This window comes from Anabrus simplex, chromosome 1, assembly GCF_040414725.1.
Source record: "Anabrus simplex isolate iqAnaSimp1 chromosome 1, ASM4041472v1, whole genome shotgun sequence".
Lineage (NCBI taxonomy): Eukaryota > Metazoa > Arthropoda > Insecta > Orthoptera > Tettigoniidae > Anabrus > Anabrus simplex.
In genome coordinates, this window is record NC_090265.1 from 564,056,479 (window position 1) to 564,069,931 (window position 13,453).

Here is a 13,453-nt window from a genome sequence, read left to right on the forward strand (position 1 = left end):
AGAGCACGAACAATTCCTAGAAATGGCTTTGATTACGAAATCAACAACCACAAAACTACAAGGTTGCTTTTCAATCTACCTTGTGAGGTGGTATCCAATAATGAAGCACTCTAAATCAAGAAAATATACAAATTGTATGTGTTACATACGTTTCAGAGAATCCTGGAGTACTGAAATAGAAAGGGGATTCATTCATTTTCATCAAAACATTGAATTTAAAAAGATAATTTATTAAAAACTAAAAAAGTTCAATACAAGCACTGTTACAATCAATGTCTATAAAATTGTCATGTTCACATAGAGTAATCTTAATTCACGAAGTTCTGTTGATTTGAAGTAATAACATTTCGTTTTATATCGAAGTCTCTGGATGCACTGAACGCTGATCTTGACGTTTTTCAGGAACTTCTTGTTTTCTTCATAGAGGGAAATCTCGTTATACTGGCCTGTGAAAAGCGAACGTGAGGACACATGTTAGATTTATTTTAGCATTATATTTTACAAATCATGCAATTCTGGGAACAAATGTGTACTTTTGTCTTAAATCGCAGGAAAATAAGATGTGTAGAGAAAGAAAAGTTAGTTAGGAAGACCAAGTTAGTTTATTCTAGTGTCTTAAAATTCTAGTATGATTGCTTCTTTTGCTGTACTATGTCGTCCCATTGTGTGTATGAGTAATTAATTGATACGAGCCAGCAAGCAAGCAAATTTCATAATTTCAGGAAATTTGAACGATTGTAGATATGATTATGTTTTGAACCCTATACCACCCGATTGTAATTTAAGATGCATTCATCGATGTCAGCATCAAAATTATATGAAGTGAAGCATCTTCTGCCTTATAGTGCGCATTTAGTAACGTGCATGTAGTGCCGAGTGGTGACTCATGAAACTACAAAAGAGTGCAGGGTGATATTTTCGTACGTATTCAGTTATTCAAGCTCCCTGACTGAATGCAACAGGATACGTTGTCAAGATGAATTTGATGATTGTTATAATATCTACAAGTGGTGTTAATTTTACATACGTGCACACGGCTGTATATAGCCTTTCTTTCCTAAGTGGCATGAATCAAAAGTTGCAAAGCATCAGTCATTTGTGAACTTTCAGTTTGTTGAAACAAAACCAAAACAACGAGCAGCATGAACTTCCAGAGGTTAATGCAAATTTGGCTCGAAACTTCGTTCTTGAGCTTCCGAATATATTTGAGCTCTACGCAATAGTGAATAGGAAGATACTCTATGTCAGATTCAGCATCTCCAGGGAATGAATGAATGAATGAATGAATGAATGAATGAATGAATGAATGAAGTCCCATCTAGTGGCGAGGATCGGAATTGTGCCGGCTGCAGAAGCCTGTCGCACTCCTCTGGGGCAATGGTTAATGACCGACAGATGAAATGAAATAATATTTGAAGAGTGTTGCTGAATGAAAAGATAACAGGGAAAAACGAAGTACCTGGAGAAAAACTGACACGCCTCTGCTTTGTCCAGCACGAAGATCAAATGGAGTGACCGGGATTTGAACCACGGAACCCAGTGGTGAGAGGCCGGCGCGCTGCCGCCTGAAGCGGTTCAGAAATAAATATGCTAGGTATGTGAAAATAAAGCTCATTCAATCACTTGTTTCCACTTCCAGATTACTGCAATACAGTTTTTATTGATGTAAATAATCAACAAGGCATGAGACTGCAACATGCCCAAAATGTCATCAGATACGCGTTTGACAAATGTCCCTATCCCCACGCCTCTTCTTCCTGCAGACAGTTACCCCGGCTACGCCTGATGACAGACGGAAGCTGCATGCGAATACTTTAGTGTAGAAGGTGCTCTCTCATTGCTTAGAATAGCCATGGACTAGAAACACTTATCACAATATCAGGCTGCCAAGTCATACAGTGAGAAACCACTGGATTAGTAATCATTAAGCTTAATTTCTGTTCCGTTTTTCTGGAATGGATGCAGTACACCATGCACACGCGACAGAAATTATTCTTTCAGCTGTTGCACAACCGACTCATAATTGGATACACAAAAGTCAAAATGCAATTCTGACTTCGAGTGCTTTTATGGAGATTAAGAGCGGTGACTTTAAATATTATCTGGAAACCTTTTATGTAACTTGTTATGATCTACCAGTAAGATAGTGATCGACGTGCTGGCCCATATATTAGAACATTACAAACCACCGAGCAAATCAGCCTGTTTTGAATTTTACACAATTACTTGTGATATTATATAGGCTTATTTTAGTACGTAAGTAAGTAAGTAAACCTTTATTTTTCTCCCGATCTTACAGTTACACAACCTAGCAATTCTCAAATGTAAAGACCAACCATGCAAAACTAAGACGGTTACAAGCATGACAAAAAAACAAGGAAACCTAGATTACATAGACAATGCATTATAAAGATACAATGATACCCCGCACTGGTGGGCATAACAGCACAAAACACACAAAAACAAGGGAAAAGTTAGTCCACTGGCTTCTCGGCCAGCAGAGTTAAATGTAAAACTAACAGGGCAAAGTACAGCAACGTCAGGTTAACCAACCTCACTTCCTGGGTACGTGTTGGCATGTGTCACCCGATACCTCCTGATCTAGCATCTATTACATATGCTAGTATGCCTCCTTGTGGTGGCACATGCCAGCACCTCCCCTTCGCCCTTCATCACTGCTAGTCAGCAGCTAGGAAGGTCGACAACTCCACTGTGCTGATTCACTAAACTTTAACACACTGCTTGTATCATGACAAACCACAACACGATCTTTCTCCTCTTGGCACAAATGAGGCTAAGTCTACTGTGCATCTGTTTCTGATTTTTGTCAAAAACATACACAAATTTCCAGCACTTTTCCATTCCGCCACTAACCACCTCAAAAGCTTATCTTCATTGCACGGATGAGAAATCCACTCCAACTGTTTTTTTAAATTAAACATCCGCCTCTGCCAACGTTTCTTTACACTCTGTCAGCAAATGAAAGTCTTTCCTTTCTTCACCAAATAATACACACAACGTACTTACTTTTAACTTCGTCCAACCTTTATTAACATATACACCTAACAACCACCAGATTAGCCCTCTTCTCTCCCCTCCCCCCCCCTCCCTATTTACATTTGCCACTCTCAAATTTAGCATCTGATTAACCCTCATAACTTATTTCAGTACATATCTAAGTTATATGTAAGATACACATTTCACACCTTGATATTGCATGAACATCCTATCCCTGGTCATTACCATTTACGTACGATGAGGTCACAGTATTTGAGGATAGAGAAGTATATACAACCAGTACAGTCATCTGTGCTCTTTACCTCTGTGCACTTTATGCTAGGAAGGGCTATAAGAAGAACGAATTCATTCCCGGCATAGCGTATACCTGGAGCTCTGACAGGACACTTAAATGAAAATTATTTTAGGAATAGCCTATAGTGATATTAGGGGCACAATTGAGTTCTCGATCAATGAACACTAAGGGACCAGAAAAAATTTATCCCATGAATGAAGTCAAGTAGTGACGTTATGCAAAGCACTAACTCGAAGGGCAAAGTCTGGTGTCAAGAGGCATTTTCACCGGCTCCTTCAAGATGATGTAAACACAATGTTTTTTCAGCTTGTAGTAAGGTACATCATAATTTTACTTTATATAATGCGTCTACTCCTTTGTCACATTTCTTGATACGGGGCCGGGGACGAAGCGAGATGAATTCATGCGGCATGTTTTTACGGCCGGGTGCCCTTCCTGACGGTAACATCAGTTAAGGAGCTAGTTAAGATTAAACGAATGATTGTGAACGGAAATTTCTTAAGAAGGTGGAATGAATCCGTTTTGGATTATGAATAGAACTGCCCCGGCATTTGTCTGAAAGTGACAGAACCATTCTCAGGACAGATGCCGGTGGGGTATGAACCCACGCATCTCCCAAATGCAGAGTTTAGCTCTATAGTCTTCGAACGTTAACACGCGCGATATCAATTCATATAAATTCCCTGTAAATTCTTCAAACATGAAATGGTTATAATTTTTAATGATGTTTTTAAAGATAAATTATTAACTGGAACTTACCTTGCATATGGGAAAACACTCGTCTAATTTATATTTGTGCAGATTATTTTTATATTTTTAATATTTGTTTTACAAGTTGCTTTATGCCGCACCGACACACACGGGTCTTATGGCGACGATGGGATAGGAAAGGCCTAGGAGTGGGAAGGAAGCGGGAATGGCCTTAATTAAGGAACAGCCCCATATTGGCTTGGTGTGAAAATGGAAAACCACAGAAATATTTATGTAGCGATAAACACAGCATTAGGAAAAGCAGAGTTTGGACTGGGTCGTCGAAAGGAAGTTGGAGGCTAGCTACAAACAAAGCCTGTTTTCAGTCAGTTATGAGCTTGGCTCAGAGGTATTTGACCTGTCTAGAGGACAGTGACAACTCATGCTGACAGACGGTACTTACCTTGTGTGTATGTTGTACGAGTCAGTCCCAAGATTGTTGGCATTCATCTGTGTATCTATCCAGGAACGAAGTTTTGCCACATTCGCGTATACTCCGGGAGTGTTGTTTTCGCCGCAACCAATTCCCCAGGCGACTATTCCCGCTTGTTGATACCGTAATTGGTCATTGGGTGAAGGGCACACCAGTGGGCTACCTCCATCTCCCTGAAATCCCGAGATGAAGAGACACCTTATAATCTACACTTTATGACAAGAAAATCGGTTTAAAAATTCGGAAGTCTGTGAAGTATACAGACACGAACGAAAGGATGGGGCACATTATCGTAAATAATTAAGAAACGTTAGCCAAAACCACTTTACTGATGAAGGAATGAACCTAAGTTCTTTGACGAGTTCAAATTTTCTTAAAAACTACTAGGCATTCTTAATATGATATATTTACTCTAGTTTAAGAGCAAAGTTTATGTTGTACAAATACATACTAAAGAGTAAGACAAATATTGTGTTATGCTAGGCCAGAGGTGCCCAGCTGGGTGCTCGTTGAGGCTAGCCCAGTGCGGGCAGCTTACGTAACAAGCTTAGGCCTACGGCACAGTTAAGCGCGAGACCAGTGACGTTTACTTGTGGTTATGAAGCTCTCCACTACTCCGCAAAATGCTGACTGGGGTGCAGAATTGAAAACAGAGCGCTATACTCGCAAAAAACCTTTCCAAGATATTCCGGATTGATTTATACTGCGCTCGATATAAACAGTCACAGTTATTGTTTTATATTTATTCATTCATTCATTCAGAGAAAACTGACATGTTATATTTTGTTGTTACAGTCTACAAAGGTACAGGATATAAGTACAAGCTACGAATTACAATTCGTTGGATGGACATGACAGTATTTCCATTTTATAAAAAAAAAATGGAAATTCCTGTTATTTGTTAAGCAGAAAGTAATATAACTACATAATTATACAAGTTTTATGCTTGATTTTGCACAGTGTCGTCATGTTTTGTGACTGAATTTTTGGAAATAGTATTTAAAACTTAACAGGCATCTAGTGATAATAGCTAGGCTCTAAATGGCGAGAGGGAGCTTCATCACGAGTGAAGAGACATTTACTATCTAAGAATTAAATACAACAATTTAAATATATCTACCAGATGTACAGTATACCTTCAAATAAATAACCTAACTGATCTTATTTGCGTTAAACATGACTGGATTGTTGACGAGTTTATCAGGTAATTTAAACCCAAACAACTACAAGCCACAGCTTATCCGCCTTAACTCCGTATGATAGACATATTTCTAAATCACCTCTTAAAATTTAATAGTGAAAATTATAATTCATTACGTACATTATAAAAATATTTGAGGTTGTAGACCTAATTCTATTGTATCCGGTCAAAATACATGAACTGCAATGAACGTAAATAATTTTTTACAACGTAAACTGAAAATGACGTGGATTTCTGCCCTCTTTATTTCATTATTTTCTGCCTCCATTTCAAACTCGAGTTGCCGCAGTGATCAAGAGTGACTGGGAGAAGCTCGCCGAACCTTCATAGCACTCATCGCCTGCCAGTCCGCCCACTTACAGTGCTCGGCGCCCGCGGGACGGAATGCCCAGCGTGAGCACCCCTGTGCCGGACTATAACAGAGGACAATGTGGGCAAAGCGCCTCACCGATTCTTCTGAAGATTTATTACGCTGTGCACAATATGAGAGAGAACAAACCAGTAAAAGCATATCTAATGTCCGAGTAGTAATTATAACGGTAATTATAATAATTGCATGTAGAGGTGTTACTAATATATATATAAACGTTTCAATTTGATGCATTAAGAACGTAGCAAATTGAATAGTCTCTCACAAGACACCGACGATACGGAAAATTAAAACTAGGTGGACATTCGTTGTTGCATGCCATTAAACAGAACATTATTACAAATATTTAAAATTAGGCTTTAATGAGTGGTTATATATACATAGTAGTCTATGCATCAATAATGATAATGATAATGATAATATCTTACGTAAAAGGAGCTGCATGTTAAGAAGGTTAATCAATATTTATGTTCAGAACCTTGGAAAAGCTAATTCTAGCGTTAGAAATGAAATAACTAATATCATTTACAGTTACTTACATAATTCAATATCAACTATTACAAGTTTATCCTTTTAGTTTTTTATTTTCTCTTTCATTCTTCCATTTCAGTTTCGAATCATCACCCGTGAAGTGAAAATATTGTGTTTTACGTCTACCTAACGTGCGTTTTTTTTTACTTTTAAAAACTGAACACCCACCTAATTAATTTTAAACATTTGACAGACTATAAATCCGTAATTTGTTTTTTTTTTATCTTAGCAATACACTACTGCAGATACTGTAGATAATTATGTCACCACTTTATTTCACGTCGTCGATTAGCACTAACTGAAAAGATCTTCATTCTATTTTAAATTACCTTTGTTAAGCAGAAGCAACAACAACAATAATAATAATAATCGTTTTAAGTGTCATTTACCAGTGCTTAAACGAGAGATATCCTACTGACTTGAGTAGGCTTACTGGCACATTGAAGTAGCTATTTTTTAAAAATAGTTCTACCACATCTCCCTTAACCTATATAGCAAGAAAGGGGTGTGAAATAATTAAGTATGCCCAACCCTTGTCACACTTCTCTACTGGGTTGGTTATGAAGTGAGATGAACCTTCGTAGCGAGTTTTTACGACCGGATGCCCTTCCTGACGCCACCTACTCAGGAGTTAATACGATGAAATGAATGACGTGATGAATGATAGTCGGAAGGGAGAAGGTGAAACCTGGTGCCAGCACATAACCTACCCCTGTCGAATAGCACGAAGGGGTCTGCTCAAGGCAACGTCGCCATCCGACGGCCGGATCACTATCAACGTCATATGCCCCCACTACCCATGAACACTGCGAGGATATTTGAAATTTAATTCAGGTGTTTGCCACGCAATCTGGCGGTGAAATTTTTTCCGACCCATGAGAATCAAACCGGTATTATTATTATTATTATTATTATTATTATTATTATTATTATTATTATTATTATTATTATTATTATTATTATTATTATTACTATTATTATTATTATTATTATTATTATTGATTACACAACTCTGAGCACACGAGGAGAGCACCTAGCCAACTTATCAAAATAGCAAGAATTTGCCCAAATAATGCCACTATCTCAATATGCTGAAAACATTTGGTTTTTAGACTATCCATCAGGGAGAGGATCTCTTGCTAAATTACTTAATGTCCGTGTGTAGTCCATATTTGATTTCAGAATGCAATTTTGCAAGCTCCTCTTCTATGCGCCAAAAATTCTTATTACCCTTTATAAACAGTCACATTTGCTAAATTCTTTAAAAATATGGTGGAGGCCCGGTTAAACGAGATCAGATTCACCACGGATTTGCACTGAACGCGGTACAAAGCATGTCTCCGAAAAAATAATTAATAAAATTATTACTTTCTTAATGTAGGAGCGAGCTGCATAGAGGGATTCTGCTTTACTGCCGACTCCACGCTACACAGAACTTTAAGTGATGACTGGATTGGGGTTTTAGAAAGTGTGTGTATATTCACAGAATTACGGTACCGTAACTATTGGCTAAGCTTTGGTGTACATAGGGGAATATTAAGATTATCTTCCTCCATCCCCTTACAAAAAAAACTTCTTTGCCTGGGCCCGCGCTTACAAAAGAAGTGGCCGTGTTAGTTTTTAGCTTTTATCAAAATATCTCCTTTACAAGATATTAGAATCATTCCGTATTAACGGTTTTCACTTTACGAAGGTAAAAATTGAGTGTATCCTCCTAATTCAATACATCGACACAATTATTTCATCCCGTTTTGAATTGTTACTAAACGAATATTTTGTAAACTGAGAGGTCCGCAACCTCACTATGTGCACTTATTGTACATTTCCATCTGTATCATTTGTTTTCATTTCCTTTTCTTAAGCTAACACAATTTTAAGTTTCAATTATTATTATTATTATTATTATTATTATTTTTGCTAGTTGCTTTACGTCGCACCGATACAGATTGTAGGTCTTATGGCGACGATGGGACAGGGAAAGGCTAGGGGTGCGAAGGAAGCGGCCGTGGCCTTAATTAAAGTACAGCTGCAGCATTTGCCTGGTGTGAAAATGGGAAACCACGGAAAACCATCTTCAGGGCTGCCGACAGTGGGGTTCGAACCTACTATCTCCCGAATACTGGATACTAGCCGCACTTAAGCGACTGCAGCTGTCGAGCTCGGTCAATTATGTTTTGTATTAACCTTGTGTTCACTGTATTTTATCGCAGCAGAGTTGTTTTTTTGCTCTACATGTAAATATTGTATATTGTGCTAATTTTGTTTCCGACATATCTCTTGTTTTTTCATTTGTTCCTTCATGTTTTTTTGGCATTTTTTAGCTTGTATTATGTAAATTATTTCAACCCCCTTTTTTCACTGAATATGGCTCAAACGAGCCGAAACATGTTTGAAATTGACTGCTCTATCTAATGATGGAACTATAGATGTATTGGATTAGGAGGATGCACTCAATTTTTTACCTTTGTAAAGTGAAGTTAAGTCTTGTGTGTGATGCAGCTGCTGTGATGACAAAAATTAAAACATAGGCCTACTCTGTGAACGATAAATTTAACATAATCGATCGTTGAAGGATGGAATGTCAAATGTGTGTATTGTAGGTACAGTGCATTTCATGTAATTGTGCTCTCTTATAGCCTACCTTTTTTTCCCAATCGTATGTCTCCCTTAGCAATTACCGCGGGATAAAGCATGTCTCCGACAACCGCTTTAATCGAGCTTTTATTGCATTTTGTTGCATTGTTTTTAAAATATAAATTCTCTCGTGGGTTGTTTAGGGATATTTTCTATGCTCTTATTGAAAGATACATCTCTTATATGATACATATCTGGGCATCCTGTAATAGAGAATTATTTGGAAGTTTACGAAGAAAGCATTAAAAATAATTTTCAAGCTGTCGATTCTGACACAGATTAAAGATTTGTATAAACATTGTAATATATTATCACTTCCAAATCTCCGTATAGAGGCTTCTATAATTAGGATATATTAAATTCAAAATTAGTCCGCTGAAACACATCAATAATTACCAAATCACAGATTCATAATTATGGAACAAGAATTATTTATAATATTCACTAGAGTCAGATTCATTCTTCTAGTTATGGTCATAATTCTCTTCGGTATTTTTCTGTAACTATGTGTAACTCACTTCCAAAAACAAACATTTTACTAACTTTATTTTCAAGAGTAATGTAACTGAATACTTAAAGTAGTATGGTAATTATGTTTATGTAGCTTTGTACTATCTTATTCCATCAAGTTACATTATGTATTTGCTCCATTTTATTTTGCAATTACATTGTGAATATAGCCGCATTTGTAATTCATCTGTATTGCAGGTGCCTATATTGAAAATGTCCCTTACATACACCTCCCCCCCCCCCCCCTCTCTCTCTCTCTCTCTCTCTCTCTCTCTCTCTCTGGCCTGAAAGCCCGGGGCTGCTCACCTGGAAAGGCCTGCAGTTAACATAAAAATATGAGCTATTTTTACAAATATCTTCCACATATTATGTACATGTCATGCTCTTGATTCAGAAGTCTAAAACCGGTGGATCATGGGGACCAGCTGCCTTGATCAGTCCTTGGAGTAATTAGCAGTCAGCATGACGTGACTCAACATGAATGGATCATGAAAGTCAGAACATGCTTCTTTGTACGCTATTCTGAGAAGAGCTAAATTGCATGGCCAGACTATACAGGCGAACAATGACTCCACAAGGCTCATAAGACGTGTTTACCTTGCACGTATCCTTGCCTTGCTCCCCGCCAGCGCAAATGAAGCTCTCGTGCAACTCGAAGTAGTTTCCCAACCTCGTCTGACGAAGAGAGTTGATGCAGGTGTCTCTGGGAACTACAGGGAGTTCGACCTTCTTCAGTATTACTTGGTAGCGCCCTTCCTTGCCTACAACAGAACAACATTGTTGGTTAATGGATTTATGTAGTAGCATTGTTCAAGGAAAAATGATGACATCACACTGAGTGAAGACTGCTTTATTTACACAAGGCAGGAGAGAGTATATTGGAGTGATGAGTAATGGGTAATTTTAGGTTGCGCAGCTAAGGTCTGCGGTACCCATAGCTCAGTTTGATTCATTTCAATTCATGAAGCAAAAGAGGCTTGTACTTTTATAAGACTTGATTCATTGGTCATTGCGCCAGGACCTCCAGTTTTCTATGGAATCCAAACCAGAAGGACGCGACTTCAATTCACGTATTCCACGTAGAATGGCCGGAAGGATGATAAAATAGCCTTTAGGTTAAATGTTTCATAAAACCCCAATGAAAATATATCAATTACATCATCCGAGCAAGGTAGAATTATTTCGTTGGTACACTTAAGACTTCACGCCGCCTGGAATGGCTTTTCCTATAAAACCCCCGTCTTTTCAAATATTTTAAAATGATATGCATATCGAAACCTTCCCCGGGGTGAGTATACTCTAAATATGAAGTTTGGTTGAGATCTATCCAGCCGTTTCGACGTGATGGTGGAACAAACAAACAAATAGACAAACAGACACGAACAACTTTATAAGATTCTCAGTTTAACCCCATGATAAATGCCGGTCAATGTACAAAGGATTTTTAACGTCTGTTATTTAGATTATTCGGAGGTCCCGAGGCTATGATTACGATGTTAACGATCATATAAAACTACAAGCAAGATTTCTTTCTTTCTTTCTTTCTTTCTTTCTTTCTTTCAAAGAGCAGTCTTAACTGATTTACTCGACAAGATGACGTACAAGAGACCTCATATCTTCTCTAATAAGAGTACAAGTATTGATTTGAGTAGCCAAGTGGTCCTGTCTTTCCCATACTCTTCCCGAGTTCAATAAGCTGCCACCCAGATGGAGTTGATAATGGATTGGCCCTTAAAGACCAACGATCCCCACCAACACCATCCCTGAGGCTGATAATCCTATTGCAGTATATTCTGTTAGTTCGGTTTTATGGCTGAAGGACCCCGGGTTAGATTTCCGCCATCAGCTGTCATACATAGCCTAGGTGTCACTGATAAGGCATACTAGGGATTTTATAGTCGCCGAAAACCTATCCGAGTGCGACGTTAAAACACTAGCAAAGAGAAGAAGACTACTTCAACTATAGCGACCAAAATGAAATTTAAGAAATCCATATGTAGAGAGAGATTACGTATGTAACATCTACTTCCATACACATTACATCATCGGAACCTGACCGTTGTACTGGCGTGCCCATGCGCAACACGAGGATCTGTACACCGGATAAATGCACGTACAATCGAGTGAAGTAGTCGCGCGTGTTAACGCTCTGTGGCCGTGGAGCCAAGTTCTGCATTTGGGAGGTGAGTGGGTTCGAACCCCACCATCGGCTTTCCTGAGAATGGAGATATGTGGTTTCCCATTTTTACTTACAAGCAATGTCGGGACAGTTTCTATTCTTAGACCACAGCAGATTCCCTCCACCTCTTTACCCAACTGCATTCCCGATCATTCACGTAATAATTCATTAAAAAAGTTTCGTAAGAACAGAGATTTCTCCTTCCCTATCTAAACAACAACTTTATTCAAAATTTGAGCGATGAGCGGGTTTCTTCTGATTTAGTGGGTCCCTTATCACCAATACAGATCCCCCTTCCACAAATGTGAAGGTACGTAGATATTTTCGGATTCATGGAGCATCTTAAGAAACAGATGAGTAAGAAGGCATAGTTTTCGCCCTGGGACTCAATTCGCATGTATTCAATAATAACTTTCTTTGGACACTCATGTATCGTAAACGAAGTCGTTTCTCGTCATACACCCAAATGCCTACGGGATAATCGGCTGAATAAGGAATATTGTTTATATTCCTTCAGGCATATAGCTATTACTGCCAAAATAAACCAACAAAAACAATTGGAAGATATACAGTAGGTAGTACGAATCGAAGAACGGAAATGCTACCATATAGAAAGATATGAGATTTTAATATGGAGATTTCGAAACATATGTTACACACTGTCACCCGTGACGAATCCAATATTTCATGTTCTGTTGATGTTTTATTATTTTTATTTAAAAAAGATTAACACGTTATGATGCTCACTTCAGGGCCCACCATTTGAACAGACCACGTCATAAATAAGAGAATCGATATTAGCCGAAAATCAGTCAGGTTTTACATGTAGGCTCTCTTTTTCCGCCTGTGTGGTTTTTCCCTGACGCTTAATACCAAGCCTCAACACCACCTTAGCAACTCAAATATCTGCTTAGTAACGCGTCTGACGTGCAAACAGGGTAGTATTATCTCCCACACCTCCTTGCTATCTCGTTCTTCTTAGAACTAATAGCATGTCGGAGGCAATGTATAATAGTGACGATTGTCACGCAGGGGGAGTGGGCTTCATCCCTCCCCCCCTCCCCCCGCCCGCCGAAGAAAAGCCAAAATTAGTCTACGTATGTACAGATTCTGCCACGTGATTCATGGTAGTTCCCTGGTACAGTACAAATCTACGTAACTGTTTTACATGCATTGAACAAATTTTGTGGGATACGTAACTATAGCATAGTCAAGTTCTACACTGCACAATAATATGAAGAACGTAAAGATATAATATGAAATTAAGGTTAACGCCCCACGTTTGATACTTTTGTTCTCGTCCGATCACCGCAGGTTAGCAACATTTGTCGTGGTCAGTACTGGGAACGTTCCTTCGATTGCCATGTCAGATTATCAGTCCAGAAGCTGCTTGGATCCTCAAATAGCAGCACCAAATGTTATGTGGTTACGGAGAAACCGATGGGAGCGTCAAAATGACGCCTACTAGGCAAGATGAGGGTTACAGTAGTTTGCCATTGCTTTCCTCACGGGGCCAGAAAGTGCTATTGCAG

General features: G+C 38.5%; 1 protein-coding gene across 1 annotated transcript in view; it reads right to left on the minus strand.

The window, feature by feature from the left end:
• Nucleotides 1–209: 209 nt before the first annotated feature.
• The window catches only part of LOC136857148 (phenoloxidase-activating factor 2), an 87,714-nt gene continuing 74,470 nt past the window's right edge, over nucleotides 210–13,453 (minus strand). Inside the window, exons 5-7 of the mRNA XM_067135566.2 lie at nucleotides 10,340–10,503; nucleotides 4,467–4,669; nucleotides 210–446 (exon numbers count right to left, since the gene is read on the minus strand). Coding sequence (XP_066991667.1) covers nucleotides 437–446; nucleotides 4,467–4,669; nucleotides 10,340–10,503 — 377 coding nt within the window. The 3' untranslated portion in view covers nucleotides 210–436. The remainder of the gene's footprint in view (nucleotides 447–4,466; nucleotides 4,670–10,339; nucleotides 10,504–13,453) is intronic.